The sequence below is a fragment of the Nicotiana tabacum genome, chromosome 13 (genome assembly GCF_000715075.1).
Source record: "Nicotiana tabacum cultivar K326 chromosome 13, ASM71507v2, whole genome shotgun sequence".
Taxonomy (NCBI): Eukaryota; Viridiplantae; Streptophyta; class Magnoliopsida; order Solanales; family Solanaceae; genus Nicotiana; species Nicotiana tabacum.
In genome coordinates this window covers 25,073,261-25,093,545 of record NC_134092.1, presented here as the reverse complement: position 1 = coordinate 25,093,545, position 20,285 = coordinate 25,073,261, and the positions used below count along the sequence as shown (strand labels likewise).

Genomic DNA, 20,285 nt, shown 5'->3' with positions numbered 1-20,285 from the left:
GAAGACGTATAGAGCAAGAATTTGAATTCACTTCAAAGTCTTCTTCTTCTTCTTCTTCTATTTGATAAGTATAAACCTCCTGTTAACTTCTTATCACGACCCAAAACCAAACCCGTCTTGATGGCGCCTATCGTGATACTAGGCAAGCAGACCTTTCCAAAATACTTTTAAAATTTAACAGAAATGAATTAAAATATTTAAAATAACCGGAGTCTTTCATAAAAATGGCGGTAAAACTCCAATAAAATATAAGTGCGGAATAATAGCCCGACATCGGGGTGTCACTAAAAGATAGAGGCTGGAGTCTCCCAAACCTCTCCAATTGACGCTGCTCATCATCATGCATGACAGGTACCACATAGTCCTGAGAAGCTGCAACCGGCTGGATTGGTGGTACCCCCGGTGTCTGGAATCCCTGTAACACCTGGTCTAGTGTGCGGGCGGCGAGAGTCTGAGCACCTTCCCCGACCTGAGAAGTGGCTATTGCGGCCAGAACAGAGACCGCCTGAGCAAGACTGGTACACATGGTCAGAATCTGAGCTAAGGCCTCCTGAAGGCCTGGAATCACAATGGGCACATGTGGTGCCTGAGCTGGTCCCACAGGCTCATCCACAACTGGAGCCTGCTCCTGAACCGAGGCAACTGGTGGATCTGCAAGTGTTATCCTAGCTGAGGTGCAAGCTGCACCTCTACTGCTACCAAGCCTCTACCACGACCTCGACATCTCGCGGCCCTGACTAGTGGTACTGGTGGTTGTCCATCCTGCCTCGTAGTACGAGTCCTCACCATCTGTGAGAAACTGAAACAACAAATGTTTAGTTACCAGAATTAACAGATTTGCATGACAAAAATTCAAGAATGTGATGTTTTCCTAAGGGTTCGACGGCCTCTCGAAGATAAGTACAGACGTCTCCGTACCGATCCGCAAGACTCTACTAAACCTTCTCATAAGACCTATGTAACCTAGGCTTTGATAATAACTTGTCACGACCCAAAATCTAACCCATCGTGATGGCGCCTATCGTGATACTAGGCAAGCCAACCTTTCCAAAACACTTTTAAAATTTAATAGAAATGAATTAAAACATTTAAAATAACCGGAGTCTTTCATAAACACGGGGGTAAAACCCAAATAAAACATAAGTTCGGAAAAAAGTCTGACATAGGGGTGTCACTGAATCACGAGCATCTAGATATCCAGTCTAATACAAACAGTGTCTTAGTATCAATACTAAAAAGAAGAAAACATAGAAGGAGAGACAAGGTTTGCGGACGTTGGCAGCTACCTCGTAGTCTCCGATACTCGATCGCGCACAAACTCAACGACATCCGTGATCAAACACACCTGGATCTGCACATGAAGTGCAGGGTATAGCATGGGCACAACCAACTCGGGAAGTAACAGAAATAAATAAAGAACTGAGAAGGTAGTGACGAGCTATACAAATACAGTTCATTTTCAATAATTTTAGCACACAATAGACATACTTTCAAGTCGGCAGTTCAAGTCAAATCAGTTTATATAGTTATAGTGCAGGTAATCCGGATATAGAATCTTTCAAAAATTTCACAACAATGACATATAGCAATTAAGTGCATCAACAAATGGAAAACAAGTACAGCCTCTCAGGGCAACACACACTCAACTCGTCACAACAGCTCAATCACTCGGCTCACAGCCCTTAGTACTCACACTCAATAGGTACTTGTGCTCACTAGGGTGTGTAGACTCCGGAGGCGCTCCTTTCAGCCCAGGCGCTAAATACGCACGGACAACTCCCGTATTATAGTATCAATATGTCGAACGGCACGGATAACTCACATGCTACACAGACTACTCACATGCCATAGTATCAATACCTCACAGACAAGTCCTCAGCCTTACTCAGTCATGAATCTCTCTAGTCTCATAGCCCTCAATAATGAAAGGGAATCAGCCCAAATCAGAATGCTATAGTGTATCAGCAGGAAAATAACAGAGACTGAGGTAAACATATATAAGAATTGCTATGATTGAGTATAACAACTATAAGCAGGTATATGGCCTAAGCATGATTTCTAACATGAAAGGCAGTCAAATTTCTTGCAAACAAGGAATACATATAAGCACAAAAGGCTATTCGACTTTACAGTCTCACGGGATGGACCAAGTCACAATCCCTCATGGTGTACACTTGCACGCCCATCACCTAGCATGTGCATCACCTCCAAACAGACACATCATACCAAACTCCGGGTTTCATACCCTCAAGACAAGATTTAAAATTGTTACTTACCTCAACTGCATAGAAATCCTATTCTGAAATGCCCTTACCTCTCGAATCAGCCTCCAAATGCCCCGAATCTAGTAACAAACAGTAAGAGATAATCAATATTGACTAAAAGGATCAATTCCAAAAGAAAACTACTGAAATTTGGCCCAAAATCCGAAATTGGCTCAAACCCTGCTCCCCGGCCCACGTCTCAAAATCTGAAAAAAATCACAAAACCCGAAAGCTCATTAACTCACGAGTCTAGCCATACCAAATTTACCAAAATCTGACTTCAATTGCTAAGGGTAATTAGGCTCAAGGATCTTACCTCAGTGATAACCTCGAATTCCCTTCGAAAATCTCCCAAAAAATCCCCAAAGTCCGAGTTCCAAAATGTGAAAATGGGGAAAATTCCCGAAGTCCTCTATTTATAGTCTCTGCCCAGCAAAACCGCACCTGCGGTATAATTTCCGCATCTGCAAAAAGTCACTTAAACTCTTCCTCCGCTCATGCGATCACCTAACCTCATATGCGTTCTTCGCGGGTGTGGAAATCACATCGCACTTGTTGCTTCTCTCGCACCTGCGCCCAACTGCCCGTATCTGCGACTCTGGCAGGTGTGGGAAAATCTTCGCACCTGTGGTTCCTACCCAGCTCCTTCTTGGCCGTATCTGCGGCTCCTCCTTCGCTTCTGTGGGCTCGCACCTGCGGTTCCCACTCCGCAGGTGCGGTTACACCAGTAGCAACAGTTTCAGCTGCAATTATTCAACTTAAATCAATCTATTAATCACCCGAAATCACCCCGAGACACTCAGGATCTTAACCAAACATACCAACAGGTCCTATAACCCGATACGTACTTAGTCGAATCTTCGAATCACTCAAAAAATCATCAAAACACCAAATTATACCCCGATTCAAGCCTAAGAACTTCTAAACTTCTGAATTTCGCAAACGACGTCAAAACCTATCAAACCACATCCGATTGACCTCAAATTTTACACACTAGTCATATTCAACATTACGGATCTACTCCAACTTCTGGAATCAGAATCGACTCCGATATCAAAAAGTTACCCCCCCCCGGGTCAAACTTCCCAAATATTCGACTTTCGCCATTTTAAGTCTAAATTAGCTATAGATCTCAAATTCACAGTCCGGACATGCTCCTAAGTCTAAAATTATCCAACGGAGCTAACGATACTGAAGGAACTCCATTCCGGAGTCGTCTTCACATAGTTCTGACTACGGTCAAAATCCTAAGATTTAAGCTTCCGTTTTAGGGACTAAGTGTCCCAAAACACTCTAAAACTAAAAACAAGACCTCCCGGCAAGTCAAATAAGCAGAAGCAGATACGGGAAGAATATTAAATAGGGGATCGGGGCCTGTACACTCAAAATGATCGGCCGGGACGTTACACTTTTATTCCCCGTCAACTCATTGTAACCACTTGTATCCTACTCCCCTGTAGATTTTGCAGAGATCTGGGTACCATTAGGAGGCTTGTGAGGATGGCTTTTCTTAATCCTGGAGGTAGCTTGATTACTCTGAGTGTCAGTATTTTTTTTTGCTTCTAACCTGTAGTTTGTATCATTTAACCCCTGTATGATTTTATAATTGTGATTTGAGGAGCTTCTGAAGGTACTATATTTCTTGTTCCTTTTGTCTCTTTGAGTAGGTTTGTAGGTCACCTTGCTTTTCTTCTTTGGCATCTTTTTCTTCATGCTTTTCTGTTTCTTCTTTCTAATTATTTTTGCAATTTTTGTTGAATTCCCTTCTCCTTTTTCTTGATTTTGATAGTCGATTGTAACTTCCTTCTTGTGTTGTATCTACAGGGTTATTCTGTCGCCCTTAGTTCCTTCATTGGTATTGAAGTCTCTTTTGTTGTTGTTCTGAGCCTTAGTAGCCTTCTCTTTGTTGTTATCATCAGCTAGTTTATCCCTTTTTTCTTCACTCTTCCCATTTTGATCTTTGCTAGTGCCTTCGGTTGATTGTGTCAAGCCTTCCTCATTGTTTATTTTCTCTATCTCTGAAGCTCTTTTCTTTTCCATAACTCTACAATTCATAAGATTATGCCCAAGTTTCTTGCACTACTTATAGTATTTAGGGATACCCTCATACTCAATGTTTTGAGTGAAGCCTTGAGTGGAGCATTTTCATCCTCCGACCCAATAAACACATTGTCTACTAAAGATTTAAGCAGATCAATTTCAACTCGAACTTTAGCCATGCTAGGTCTAGATTTACCATTGGTGGCAACATCCAATGCAAGAGGAGTTCCAACCTCACTACAAAGTTTTTTAACATATTACCAAGTATGAATATTAAATGGAAGACCAAGTAATAGAATCCATACCAGAACAATGGGAATGTCTTCGTCAGGTCGGAAGTCTAGGGTCCATTTTTGAAGCCACATCTGGAGCCCATCAATTTCAAACATTCGTCTGTACCATATCGAATTGAAATCATATTCATTAGTAAAGTCTAAGAAGATATTGTAGTTGTAATACACCCTAATTTTGGCCCTTCCTTTGACTGGAAATCGTTCTCTGAAAATAGCCCTAATTTTCTCGATTTGGGGCCTAGGTTTCAAAAATCGACCCACAATAGTGAGTCTTTATTCTTCAGCCATGATCCCATAATAATTTATGTCCTTGAAGATTACTGTTGGCATCCCATTGTGTGTGGTATGTCGAACAATAACAGCTTCTCTTGGGTTTCTAATTTTGTGAGGAGGTAGAGGAGTAGCGGTGGTGATTGCAGTAGCATATGAAGAATTTTTGGGAATTGATTTTGTAGGGTTGTTCGCACAAGCAGTAGCATCTGTTTAAGTGTCTGTACGCACCGATTGGCTACTGTCCGACGGGGCCATGGAGGTGGAGCGTAGAGCTGACGCGCTGCACAGAGCGTGTAAGGTAGCCAACAATTATAATGTTTTAGAGAGAATTTTTGGAGTTTTTTTAAAGGCGATATGTATCGATTTGAGGAATATTAATGGTTAAATCATTTGGTTAAAATAGTTATAACTAAATTTTTACACATCTTAAATTGTAGTTACTAGTTGTTTCTTGGCTTTAGTTCATCCCAACATAAATCGATCTTTTTACAATGTTAGTTTAGAACAAATTTTCTTAATTCTTTGAGTGTTTTTTGTAATGACCCAAAATATCATCTTTAAATTTAATAAGTAATTTTATGTTCTAAGACCTCAAAAAGCACCATGTATGATTTCTCGACTTGCGTGCGTAGTCCGTACAATTTTCCAAAAAGTTTTTATGTGAAGAATGGATTAAAATATAAAATAGAGCTTTAAAACTCAACTGAGTTGACATTTCTCAACATTTTGGTCAAACGGACCTGGATCAGTGTTTTAACAATTCCGGTAGGTCTGTATCGTCATTTGTCCGGAATCGAATTCTGAGGTCCCTAACCCGAGATATGGAATTTTGATGAAAAATTAAAAGCTTGAAAGCTTAATGATTTTAAAGAAATTACTGATGTTGGATTTATTGACCTCGGGTCCGTATTTTAGTTTTGGATCCCGGTATAGGTCCACTATAATATTTAATACTTGTAAACCGAATTTGGTGAGAATCGGAGTTGATTTGACGTGATTCAGATGTCCGGTTGTAAAAATATAAGTTTTATAGTTTTCTTAAAAACTTCCTTTGATTTGGTATCCGATTCATAGTTCTAGGTGTTATTTTGGATATTTGATCGAGCGAGCAAGTTTGTATGATGTTTTAGGACTTGTGTGCATATTTGGTTTGGATCCCCGAGGGCTCGGGTGAGTTTCGGATAGGTTACGGGATGATTTTGAACTTAGAAAAATATGATTTTATGCAACTTCAGGCTTCTGGTATTTCCTTCATCGCGTTCGCGAATGTACTCTCGTGAACGCGAAGAGCAAACTAGGCTGGCTGAATTTTCCTTCTTCACGAACGTGAAGATTGGGTCGCCAACGCGAAGCTATGGGGACTTCACCATTCGCGAACGCGACCAACTCAACTCAAATGCGAAGCTTTAGAGGACTGGGGGAGCTTTGTTGTCCTTCTAGGCGAACGCGAGCACTGGCACGTGAACGCGAAGGCCAGGGGGGAAAAAGCCTTTGCAAACATGAAGGAGGACTCACAAACGCAAAAGCCATAGGCTGCTATTCATTGCGAACGTGACAGACCCTTCGCGAACGCGAAGAAGGCCTAACGTCTGTGACTTAAAACAGAACCAAAACGGGATTTCCCTATTTTTCACAAACCCTTAATTAGAACTCGGTTTAGGGGCGATTTCAAAGGAGTTTTTCACGATTTCGAACTGGGTAAGTGTTCTTCATCATATAGTGATTGTATTTCATAAATCTAAGACTATATTTATCATTTATTTCGGATTTAGATGGAAGAAATTGGAATTTTTATAACATCTTCCAAAAACGAAAATTTAAGATTTGAAGGTTCATTTGACATTGGAATTTGATATATTTTATATGGTTGGACTCGTATCAGAACGGGTGTTCGGATTTAGTAAGTTTTTCCGAGATTTGGGACATGGGTCCCTCTGTCGAATATTTTAATGAATTTCGGATTTTTATCCGGAAAATTAGTAAATTCATGTGGAATTAATTCCTATGATTCGTATTGAGTATATTGAATTATTTATGAATAGATTTGAAGCTTTTGGAGACAAATTAAAAAGGAAAAGATGTGGTCGAGTAATTGATCGGAATTTGCAAAGAGAGGTAAGTGTCGTGGTTAACCTTGACTTGAGGGAATAGAACCCTTAAATTAATTGTTAAGTGAATTGCATGTGAACGACGTATAGGCGAGGTGGCGAGTGTCTATATGTCGTCAAAGTAATTGTTTGCCTGCATACTTGAAAAATCATAAATTGTTTTAAATCATGAATTAATTATTATAATAATTGTTTCTCTCCTATTCTTTGTCAAATATTAATTCTTGAATTCCTGCATTAATTGTTGCATGCAATTTGAATTATGTGCCTTAATTGTAATTTGACATTTAGCATATTAAATATTAAACTGCATATTTTCTCTCTGATGTCCATAATAATTTTCTATTTTCCTTTGTTTGTTTCATAATTAAATTATAATTATTGTATGCTTGTTATTTTATAGTTTTATATTAATTGTTGCATTTATTGGGGAAATTTCTTCTATAAGGATTGGTAAATGAATATGTTGGAGGATCGGGTTGCACGCCGCAACAAAATTGATTATAATGTCCATATTGGAGGATCGGGTTGCACGCCGCAACAGACTTATTAAAAAGTACATATTGGAGGATCGGGTTGCACGCCGCAACAGACTTATTAAAAGTCAATATTGGGGATCAGATTACACGCTGAAACAGACTTATTAAAAGTCTATATATATACTTGATTGAAATAATTTCACGCCGCAACAGACTTGATTAAAATTAATATATTAGAGGAGCGAGTTGTGAGAGTGGGTTGCATGCTGCAACAGAATTGAATGTGAATATATTGTGAGAGCGGATTGCACGCTGCAACAGAATTGAATATGAATATATTTTGAGAGCAGGTTACACGCTGCAACAGAATTGATAGAAATGATAATTGGTTATGACTGCTGAGTTGGCTTCAATTATTATAAATGGGTTACCTGATTGTGAGAGTGGGTTGCATACTGCAAGAGAATTGAATGTGAATATATTGTGAGAGCGGGTTGCACGCTGCAACAGAATTGAATATGAATATATTGTGAGAGCAGGTTGCACGCTGCAACAGAATTGATAGAAATGATAATTGGTTATGACTGCTGAGTTGGCTTCAATTATTATAAATGAGTTACCTGATTTATTTCTATTATTGTTGTTGTTACTAATATTGCGTACAGGTAATGTAAGTGACCCTCCTTAGCCTTGTCACTACTTCTTGGAGGTTAGGCTCAGCATTTACCAGTACATGGGGTCGGTTGTACTGATACTACACTCTGCACTTCTTGTGCAGATTTTGGAGTTGGTCCCAACGGCGTACCATAGACTTGCTCGGATTTCAGCTACTCAAAGAAGACTTGAGGTATAACTGCATGGCGTTCGCAGTTCTGAAGTCCCCGTCTACTTTACTTTAGCTGTGTGTTTGTTTTCAGTCAGCTTTCTTTTATTCAGACCTTTATTTGTATTTATTCTAGAAGCTCGTGCACTTGTGACACTAATTCTGGGATGGTATTTAGACTTTATGTCAAAAATTATTTTAAAAATGGATAATATTATTCTAACGTTGGCTTGCCTAGCAAGTGAAATATTAGGCGCCATCACGGTCCGAAGGTGGGAATTTCGGGTCGTGATAGTTTGTATCAGAGCACTTGGTTACATAGGTCTCACGAGTCACGAGCAAGCTTAGTAGAGTCTGAAGGATCGGTACGGAGACGTCTGTACTTATCTCTTAGAGGCTATAAAGTTTAGGAACAATATCACTTCTTTCTTATTCTGTTGTGTGATTTTTTTCTATCATCGATGATTGAACCATTCTACTCTTATTCGCTCGCAGATGGTGAGAACACGTAATAACTTTACCGATGGTCAGGGACCAGAACCCCCGGTGGATACTATGGCCAGGGGTAAAGGTCAAGGCTGAGGTCGTGCTAGAGAGCGAGGAAGAGCTTAGTCCAGAGCTCGAGCAGTTGCACCTGTTGAAGAACCTCATATGGACCTTCAGGAGGAGGTTCCAGTTCAGAATGTACCAGTTGGACCAGTTCATGTCCCGGAAGGATTCATAGCCACTCTAGTACTTTAGGACGCTCTCGTCTGTTTGGTAAGTCTTATGGAGGGTGTGGCCCGGAATGGTACATTTCCCGTGGCACCAGCCATCTCACAGGCTGGGGGAGGAGCACAAATTCCCGCTACTCCCGCTCCGGAGTAGATGGCTCCCCAGAATCAGGCTCCAACAGCTCCGCCAGTTGGGGTAGTTCAGCCAGTTATTGCGGCACAGACCGGTGATAGGCCCGCCATATCTTTTGAGGCCTTATTGAGACTGGATAAGTTTACTAAGCTCTTTCTAGATCACTTCAGTGGTACACTTTCTGAGGACCCACAGGATTATCTTGAACGCTGCCACGAGGTGCTGTGGAACATGGGTATAGTTGAGACTAATGGGGTTGATTTTGCTGTATTTCAGATGACGGGTTCCGCCAAGAGGTAGTGGAGAGATTATACATTGACCCGACCAGTCGGATCACTTGCACTTACCTGGGAGCAGTTCTCTCAGCTATTTCTGGAGAAGGTCCTTCCTATCACACTGAGAGAGGAATTCTACAAGAAATTTGAGCGTCTATAGTAGGGCAGTATGACTGTTACTCAGTATGAGTCCCATTTTGTGGATTTGGCCCATCATGCTCTCCTTTTACTACCTATGGAGGGAGAGAGAGTGAGGAGGTTCATTGAGGGACTCACTCACCCTATCAGACTTCAGATGGCCTAGGAGACCGGAAGTGAGATTTCTTTTCAGGCGGCTGCTAATGTCGCAAGGAGGATCGAGATGGTTCTTTTACAGGAGAGAGGGCAGAGGCCCGATAAGAGGCCTCATCAGTTCGGTGGTTTCAGTAGTGCCTCGTCTGGAGGCAGGGGTAATTTTAGTAGGGTTCATCCTCCCAGACCATTTCATTCAGCACTTCATGCATCTCCCAGTGCTTCAGGGAGTCACGGTCCTATAATGCCTTACTCTGGGCAGCCGGCATTCAGTGCACATTCATCTCCTATCAATGCTTCACCACTCCAGAGTTACTACAACTGTTATTCGGCCCATTTGGGTCAGCTTCAGCTTTAGCAGCCACGACATCAGGATGGGTGTTATGAGTGTGGGAATATTGGTCACATCAGGAGGTATTGCCCTAGATTGACGAGTAACAGATCTAGGCATAATTCTCGTGCCATCATACCGGCACCGGTTGCTTCACCGCCTGCTCAGCCAACTAGAGGTAAGGGTCAGGCAGCTAGAGGTGGAGGTCAGGCCATTAGAGGTGGAGGTCAGACCGTTAGAGGTGAAGGCCAGCCAGTTAGAGGCCATCCCAGAGACGTAGTTCAGAGTGGTGGGGCCCAACCCTGATTTTATGCTTTTCCCAGCTAGGCCTGAGGCCGAGTCATCTGATGTTGTGATCACAGGTATTATTCCAGTTTGCCATAGAGATGTTTTAGTTCTATTTGACCCAGGATCTACTTATTCCTATATGTCCTCCTATTTTGCTTCATATTTGGTTGTGCCTTGTGATTCCTTGATTATTTCTGTGTGTATCTACATCGGTGAGAGACTCTGTTGTAGTAGATCATGTCTATCGTTTATGTGTGGTTACTATTGGTAATCTTGAGACTAGTGTGGAACTTCTACTTCTTGATATGATAAATTTTGATGTCATCTTGGGTATGGATTGGCCGTCTCCTTATCATACTATATTGGATTGTCATGCCAAGACCATGATATGCAGGGGTTACCTCGGTTAGAGTGGAAAGGAACTCCTGGTCATTCTGTCAGCAGGGTTATTTCTTATATGAAAGCTCGGGGCATGGTAGAGAAAGGGTGTCTAGCCTATTTGGCTTATATTTGTGATCCCAGTGCGGATGCTCCTTCTATGGACTCAGTACCAGTTGTTAGTGAATTTCCAAAAGTATTTCCTGCAGATTTGCCGGGGATGCCACCCGACAGAGATATTGACTTCTGTTTTGATTTGGCTCAGGGCGCTCAGCCCATTTCTATTCCACTATACTGTATGGCCCCGCCGGAGTTTAAAAAATTGAAAGAGCAGTTAAAAGACTTGCATAATTAGGGATTCATTAGACCCAGTGTCTCGCCTTGGGGTGCACCAGTATTATTTGTAAAGAAGAAAAATGGATCTATGCGGATGTGTATAGATTATCGGTAGTTGAACAAAGCCACTATCAAAAACAAATATCCGTTGCCAAGAATTAATGACTTATTTGATTAGCTTCATGGTGCCAAGGTATTTTCGAAGATCGATTTAAGGTCTGGTTACCATTAGTTGAAGATTAGGGCATCTGATATCCGTAAAACAGCTTTTCGAACTCGGTGTGGGCATTACGAATTCCTAGTGATGTCATTTGGATTGACAAATACCCCAACAGCATTTATGGATTTGATGAATCGAGTGTTCAAGCCTTATTTGGATTATTTTGTGGTTGTATTCATTGATGATATCTTGATTTACTCCAGCAGTCGAGAGGAACATGAGCAGCATCTTCGAAGTGTGCTTCACACCTTGAAGAATAATCAGTTATATTCCAAGTTTTCAAAATGTGAGTTTTGGCTAGACTCAGTTGCCTTTTTGGGGCATGTTGTATCGGCAGAAGGCATACAGGTGGATCCTAAGAAGATTAAGGTTGTTTAGAATTAGCCTAGACCTACTTCAGTTACAGAGATCTAAAGTTTCCTGGGTTTAGCAGGTTATTATCGTCGGTTCGTGGAAGGGTTTTCATCTATAGAAAGCCCATTGACCTGATTGACCAAGAAAGTTGTCCCATTCAGATGGTCAAACGAATGTGAGTTGAGCTTTCAGAAGCTCAAGTCTGTTTTGACTACGGCGCCAGTGTTGGTATTACCCATAGGTTCAGGATCGTATACGGTATATTGTGACACATCTCACATTAGGCTTGGTGCAGTATTAATGCAAGATGGCAAGGTAATTACATATGCATCACGGCAGTTGAAAGTTCACGAGAAGAATTATCATGTTCATGACTTAGAATTGGCAGCCATTGTTCATGCGCTGAAGATTTGGAGGCATTACCTCTACGGTGTCTCGTGTGAGGTATTTACTGATCATCGTAGCCTTCAGTATCTGTTCAAACAAAAGGATCTTAATTTGAGGCAGAGAAGATGGTTGGAGTTGTTGAAAGACTATGATATCACCATTTTGTATCACCCTGGAAAGGCCAATGTGGTGGCCGATGCTTTGAGTAGAAAGGCTATGAGTATGGGCAGTCTTGCGTATATTCCGGTTGGTGAGAGGCCATTAGATGTAGATGTTTATACTTTAGCTAATCGGTTCGTGAGGTTAGATGTTTCAGAGCCTAGTCGGGTTCTAGCTTGCACAGTCGCTCGGTCTTCTTTATATGAGCGCATTAGAGAGAGGCAGTATGATGATCCTCATTTACTTGTCCTTAAGGACACGATGTGGCACGGTGATGCCAATCAGGTTGTTGTGGGGGAAGATGGGGTTCTGCGAATGCAGGGTCGTATTTGTGTGCCTAATGTGGATGGGCTTCGTGAATTAATTCTTGAAGAAGCACACAGTTCTAGGTATTCTATTCATCCAGGTACCGCCAAAATGTATCAAGATTTGCGGCAATATTATTGGTGGAGGACAAAGAAAAATGATATAATTGCATATGTAGCTCGGTGTCTGAATTGTCAGCAAGTTAAGTACGAGCATCAGAGACTTGGTGGTTTTCTTCAGAAGTTAGAAATTCCTGAGTGGAAGTGGGAGCGTATCACTATGGATTTTGTTGTTGGGCTCCCATGGACTCAGAGAAAATTTGATGCAGTTTGAGTCATTGTAGACAGGTTGACCAAGTCAGCACATTTCATTCCAGTGGCAGTTACCTATTCTTCAGAGAGGTTAGCTGAAATTTACATTCGTGAGATTGTCCGCATTCACGGTGTGCCCGTTTCTATTATTTCATATCGAGGTACTCAGTTTACCTCACATTTCTGGATGGTTGTACAGCGTGAGTTAGGCACGCGGGTGGAGTCGAGTACAACATTTTATCCACAGACAGACGAACATTCAGAGCGCACTATTCAGATATTGGATGATATGCTCTGCGCTTGTGTTATAGACTTTGGAGGTTCTTGGGATAATTTCTTGCCACTTGCGGAGTTCGCTTATAATAATAGCTACCAGTCGAGCATTCAGATGGCTCCATGTGAGGCATTATACGGAAGGCGATGTCTATCGTCAGTTGGTTTGTTTGAACTGGGAGAGGCTCGGTTGTTGGGTACCGATTTGGTATAGGATGCCTTGGATAAGGTTATAATTATTCAGGATCGACTTCGCATAACTCAATATAGGTAAAAGAGTTAGGCCGACCGTAAAGTTTGTGATATTGCATTCATGGTTGGAGAAAGAATATTGCTCCGGGTTTCACCTATGAAAGGTGTAATGAGGTTCGGAAAGAAGGGCAAGTTGAGCCCTAGGTATATCGGGCCCTTTGAAATTCTTGAAAGGGTGGGTGAATTAGCCTACAGGCTTGCATTACCACCTAGTTTATCAGTGGTTCATCTGGTGTTCCATGTGTCTATGCTCCAGAAATATCATGGTGATCCGTCCCATGTGTTAGATTTCAGCTCAGTCCAATTGGACAAAGATTTGACTTACGAGGAGGAGCCGGTGGCTATTCTAGCCCGGTAGGTCAGTCGGTAGAGGAATCTACCTGGGAGTCCGAGTCGGACATGCGGAGTAAATATCCACACCTTTTCTCCAGCTCAGGTACTTTTTCTAACTCCGTTCGAGGACAAACGTTTGTTTTAGAGGTGGAGAATGTGATGACCCAAAATGTCATCTTTAAATTTAATAAGTAATTCTGTGTTCTAAGACCTCGGAAAACACCATTTTATTATTCCTCGACTTGCGTGCACAGTCCGTACAATTTTTCGGAAAGTTTTTATGTGAAGAATGGGTTAAAATATAAAATAGAGCTTTAAAACTCGACTGAGTTGACTTTGGTCAATATTTTGAGCAAGCGGACCCGGATCAGTATTTTGACAATTCTGGTAGGTCCGTATCGTCATTTGGGACTTGGGCGTATGGCCGAAATCGAATTCCGAGGTCCCTAGCTCGAGATATGGAATTTTGATGAAAAATTAAAAGCTTGAAAGCTTAATGATTTTTAAGAAATTACTGATGTTGGATTTATTGATCTTGGGTCTGTATTCTGGTTTCGTAGCCCGGTATAGGTCCACTATAATATTTATGACTTGTATGCCGAATTTGGTGAGAATCGGAGTTGATTTGACGTGATTTGGACGTCCGGTTGTAAAAATATAAGTTTTAAAGTTTTCTTAAAAACTTTCTTTGATTTGGTGTCCGATTCGTAGTTCTAGGTGTTATTTTAGCTATTTGATCATGCTAGCTAGTTCGTATGATGTTTTAGGACTTGTGTGCATGTTTGGTTTGGAGCCCCGAGGGCTCGGGTGAGTTTCGGATAGGATACGAGATGATTTTGAACTTAGAAAAATATGATTTTCTGCAACTTCAGGTTTCTGGTATTTCCTTCATCGTGTTCGCGAATGTACTCTCACGAACGTGAAGAGCAAACTGTTCTGGCTGAATTTTCCTTCTTCACGAACATGAATATTGGGTCGCGAACGCGAAACTATGGGGACTTCACCCTTCTCTAACGCGACCAACTCAACGCGAACGGAAAGCTTTAGAGGCTTGGGAGAGGGGTATGTTGTCCTTCTACGCGAACGCGAAGGCCAGGGGGGAAAGCCTTCGCGAACGCAAAAGCCACGGGTTGCTATTCATCACGAATGCGACAGGCCCTTTGCGAACGCGAAGAAGGTCTGGCGCCTCTGACTTAAAACAGAACCAAAACGGGGATTTTTTCCATTTTTCACAAACCCTCAATTAGAACTCGGTTTAGGGGCGATTTCAAAGGCTTTTTCACGATTTCGAGCTGGGTAAGTGTTCTTCATCATATAGTGATTGTATTTCATAAATCTAAGTCTATATTCATCATTTATTTCGGATTTAGATGAAAGAAATTGGAATTTTTATAAAATCTTCCAAAAACGAAAATTTAAGATTTGAAGGTCCATTTGACATCGGAATTTGATAAATTTTGTATGGTTGGACTCGTATCAGAATGGGTGTTCGGATTTAGTAAGTTTTTCCGAGATTTGGGACATGGGTCCCTCTGTCGAATATTTTAATGAATTTCGGATTTTTATCCGAAAAATTAGTAAATTCATATGGAATTAATTCCAATGATTCGTATTGAGTATATTGAATTGTTTATGAATAGATTTGAAGCATTTGGAGGCAAATTTAATAGGAAAAGTTGTGGTCAAGTAATTGATTGGAATTTTCAAAGAGAGGTAAGTGTTGTGGTTAACCTTAACTTGAGGGAATAGAACCCTTAAATTAATTGTTATGTGAATTGCATGTGAACGACGTGCAGGCGAGGTGACGAGTGTCAATATATTGTCAAAGTAATTGTTTGCCTGCTTACTTGAAAAATCATAAATTGTTTTAAATCATGAATTAATTATTATAATAATTGTTTCTCTCCTATTCTTTGTCAAATATTAGTTCTTGAATTCCTGCATTAATTGTTACATGCTATTTAAATTATGTGCCTTAATTGTTATTTGACATTTAGCATATTAAATATTAACCTGCATATTTTCTCTCTGATTTTCATAATAATTTTCTATTTGCCTTTGTTTGTTTCATAATTAAATCATAATTATTGTATGCTTGTTGTTTTATAATTTTATATTAATTGTTGCATTTATTGGGGAAATTTCTTCTATAAGGATTGGTAAATGAATATGTTGGAGGATCGGGTTGCACGCCGCAACAATATTGATTATAATGAATATATTGGAGGATCGGGTTGCACGCCGCAACAAACTTATTAAAAAGTCCATATTGGAGGATCGGGTTGCCCGCCACAACATACTTATTAAAAGTCCATATTGGAGGATCGGGTTGCACGCCGCAACAGACTTATTTAAAAGTCGATATATCTATATATATTGAGGGATTGGATTTCACGCCGCAACAGACTTGATTAAAATGAATATATTGGAGGAGCAGGTTGCACGTCGCAACAGAACAAATGTGAATATATCGTGAGAGTGGGTTGCACGCTGCAACAGAATTGAATGTGAATATATTGTGAGAGCAGGTTGCACGCTGCAACAGAATTGATAGAAATGATAATTGGTTATGACTGCTGAGTTGGCTTCAATTATTATAAACGAGTTACCTGATTTATTTCTATTATTGTTGTTGTTACTAATATTGCATACAGGTAATGTAAGTGACCTGCCTTAGCCTCGTCACTACTTCGTCGAGGTTAGGCTCAGCACTTACTAGTACATGGGGTCGGTTGTACTGATACTACACTCTGCACTTCTTGTGCAGATTTTGGAGTTGGTCTCAGCGGCGTACCATAGACTTGCTCGGATTTCAGCTACTCAGAGGAGACTTGAGGTATAACTGCATGGCGTTCGTAGTTCTGAAGTCCCCGTCTACTTTACTTTAGTTGTGTGTTTGTTTCTAGACAACTTTATTTTATTCAGACCTTTATTTATATTTATTCTAGAAGTTCGTGCAGTTGTGACACCAATTCTGGAATGGTATTTAGACTTTACTTCCGCATTTGATCTTTGTTATTAACAAATTAAAAAATTATTTTAAAATGGATAATATTATTCTAATGTTGGCTTGCTTAGCAAGTGAAATGTTAGGCGCCATCACGGTTCGAAGGTGAGAATTTCGGGTCGTGACATCTTTGTAGACATTTTTCAAGCAACTTTGATAAGTAACTATTAAAATTAGTCTTTAACATTGAATGTTGAATGACTCTTGAAACATAGTAGTTACTAGAATATTATTTGTTTCAACTTATATTTAGAATTAAAAGTGCTAAGAGAAACTGTATGTGTATAAGAATACTCTAATGGACAAACTCAATCAGGTAACAAGTGTTAATTCAATTACCGTTAATAATTTCTATATTAGTTGCCTCGATTGAAAATATTTTTCAAAATTAAATCAATAAATTTCAACATGATAACACAAGAAAGATTTAATAAATTGGTTAGACATTGATAATAATTAAAATTGATTATAACTTTTTTAGATTCCGATAAATTATATGAGAGAAAAAATAATTAAAAATATTTAGGGCCTCACTTTTTATTTTCGCCTTAGCCCCCATATTATGTTGAGCTGCCCTGATATGTTGAGACCTAATGTGTCAAAACAAAACTTGATAATTCAGTTTTTGGATAATTGGATCTGTTCTCGATTTTACTCATTGCTAAATCAAGTTAGTCAAATATAATTGGTGCTCAAGTAGTGTATAAACGAGATTATATTTAAACCAATGTCGTCACATATCTAAGAGAGCAAGGGTATATCTGAATATTTCTTAATCATTATCAAATGATAGCTACTTCAAATATATCAATCGAACCAACATGAAATACTGAACATATCAAAGGTTTAACCATCCTTCATTAAGAATTATATATGATTTTTCTTTTATTAGCATAACTCTTTTTCTTCAAAATTCAAATGATATTAGCTTGATCGATACAAGAAAGAGATCTATTATGATTAATTTCAAATATCACTCGAACCAACACGAAGACAAAAGTAGCTATAGATAGCATATAAATTATGATCGAATACAAAGGTTTTAAGGAATAGATAAATACTATCAAACACCCTTCACTATATCAGATACTACCTTTTTGTTAGCATAAAGCTTTATTTCAAAATTCAAACACATATCCACCTAATCGGTACATGAAAGAAATCAATTCTATTGGATTATTCAGATCAAATATAAATGTTTTCCCTTCACTACCATAAAACCCTAGTTGGTGGTATCATCAAGGTCACCTTCAAAGGCCCAAGGAGTTTCCCTTTTAAACTCTGCCACTTCTTCTGAGGTGAAATCACTTTCAATTTTAAAAATCTTTTGAATGGCTTCAACGCTCTTGTCCTTTATTCTGTCAGCCACAGCCTGGCAACAGAATTCCAGCAAACAACTGATTTTCAGATAATTTACTGCCACAGTTATGTCAAGTAGTTCCTCTAAAACAACATTCACAAACTCTCTCTGGAAATTCTTGAAGTCTTCTTTGTTCGAGGTAGCAGTGAGCTCCACAAGTTTCTTGAGGTATTCAATGATTTTAACCAGCGTCTTGCTTTTGATGCTAGGCAATGGGATGGTGGAAACACGTTCCTCTTTCACCATGGTCTTGATAAGATCAGACTGTAAGACCAAAGATTCCTCAACATAAAATTCTTCGTTATCACCGCTCTTCAATGTCAACATTTTCTTTTCTCCCGTTGTTATGCCATGATAAGAACTTATCAACCTTTTTATTTCTTTTTCTTGGATGACACATTTGGGGAACCAAATGATGTATAAATAATGGTACAAGAGATTTTCTTAATCGGATCATACTTAAAGAATATGGAAGGTATTCTTTCTGACATAAATTTCTTACGGGAATTATCTTTACTTGTAATCTGTTTATGGATCACAATATAAGTATGTGATTGAATACAATAAGCCAATCTCATTCATTTAAGCTTACTTAATTTATTAATAAACAGTTCTTTGGACTCAAATCCCGCATATATAGGACCATCATCAACAACATATCAACTTCGATAGTTGATGTTAAAATTAAAAATGTACTTAGACATTGGGGAAAACAATTACATGTTTATATATCACTACTACTTATAAACTGGGATGACATTTTGCTCAACCTACCACTCTTACGATTTAAAAGAAATTCATGTGAAAGGAAATTTTTGAAATTCTTCCATTTTAAATAACTAACTAAATGGTAACTGATAATAATGATAAAAAAAATTTCCTTAATCGGGTTAAACACTAAATGATATCATCGAAGGAAATCCCTTTGGTATAAATTTTTCCTAAAGATATCTTTGCCAATTATAAATTTGCATGCATCACAATGTAATTTCGTCATCAATTAATGAATAGTATAACAATCTCATTTTTTATATAAATTGAAACACAATAGTGCGTTTTATGAATCTCTTCTTATTATTCATTACAATGTTACAATTAAGGTGGTTCATTGGATGAAAATACTGCGTTCTTGTAGCATAGAGGACATGCGGTCCATATTTCCAAACAAAGGCTATAAAGATTAAAAATGCGCATTATTTAAAATTGTTACGAAACAATAAAAAGAAGAATAAAGAACATTACATAGAGAGAATTCTTATTGATATGAGATGAATTACAATGAAATAGAACCCCTCTATTTATAGGGGAAAAGTAACTTAGCCACCAAGTAACAGCCCTAAAATCTCTCTAAAATATAGACATTCACCATAAATAAAATACTATTTACAATACTCCCCCTTGAATGTCTATTCAACAGATAATGTGCCTCATTAAAACCTTAAGTAAAATAAAATCCAGTGAGAAAAAATTCTAGAGAAAGAAAAAGAGTACACATATCTAACAATACGTCTTTTGGTTGCCTTGTTAAAAAACCTGCAAGAAAAACCTAGTGGGATAAAATCTTGTAAGGGAAAAAGAGTACAATGCGTATTAACTCCCCCTGATGAGAGTATCAATTCACATCCTTGAGCCTTCGCATTCCAATCTTGTGCACCATCTTCAAAAGATCGTTGGTATAGATTTGATAAATAACTCAGCCATATTAACTTGAATGAATATGTTGCACCTTGAAATCATCATTCTTGAGAGATATGTAATATTTTCATAAAATACCATGGAATGGCATTTTCAATACCTCCATAAAGATTCTCGCTATCATATTATCATGCTTATAGTTATAGCAAGATGCATATGTGCACAAATTGTACTTAGGATGTGGTACTTCAGGACCAAGAATTGTATATGCTTTAAGCGATTTAAATCCTTCAGGGATTGTCATATAAGTTAAGTCATATAATCCATATAAATAGACTTTAGATGCATATCAAGTTTTCATGTCATGATTGACATCTAAGATAGATAAATGTGATTGCACACACCATTGATTTTATACTTTCAAGTGTTTGAACTGCATGTCAAAAACTACATGTCTTCCATATGAAATCAATTATACTTGAATTGTTTCTCCAAATTAAGATATTGTTTCTGCAGACTTAAGATTCTCATTTATATTTAGCGTTATCATAGATGTAGTCGACGAATATTTTATATCGGTTCCAACCTCCTTTTTTTCATAAAGACATAACATCTCTTCATTCATATTTTCATGTACCGGAACCTCTCTTGAGATTTTATGAA

General features: G+C 39.0%; 1 protein-coding gene across 1 annotated transcript; it reads right to left on the bottom strand.

Annotated features, from left to right (window-relative positions):
- Positions 1-17,849: 17,849 nt before the first annotated feature.
- LOC142168028 (SKP1-like protein 1) lies at positions 17,850-18,314 on the bottom strand. The gene has a single exon (XM_075228680.1). It carries the CDS (start codon positions 18,312-18,314, stop codon positions 17,850-17,852), a length of 465 nt encoding a protein of 154 aa, XP_075084781.1.
- Between the last annotated feature and the right edge of the window lie 1,971 nt (positions 18,315-20,285).

Coding starts and splice junctions, on each gene's coding strand:
- LOC142168028 (XM_075228680.1), bottom strand. CDS start 18,314: ATGTTGACATTGAAGAGCGGTGATAACGAAGAATTTTATGTTGAGGAA.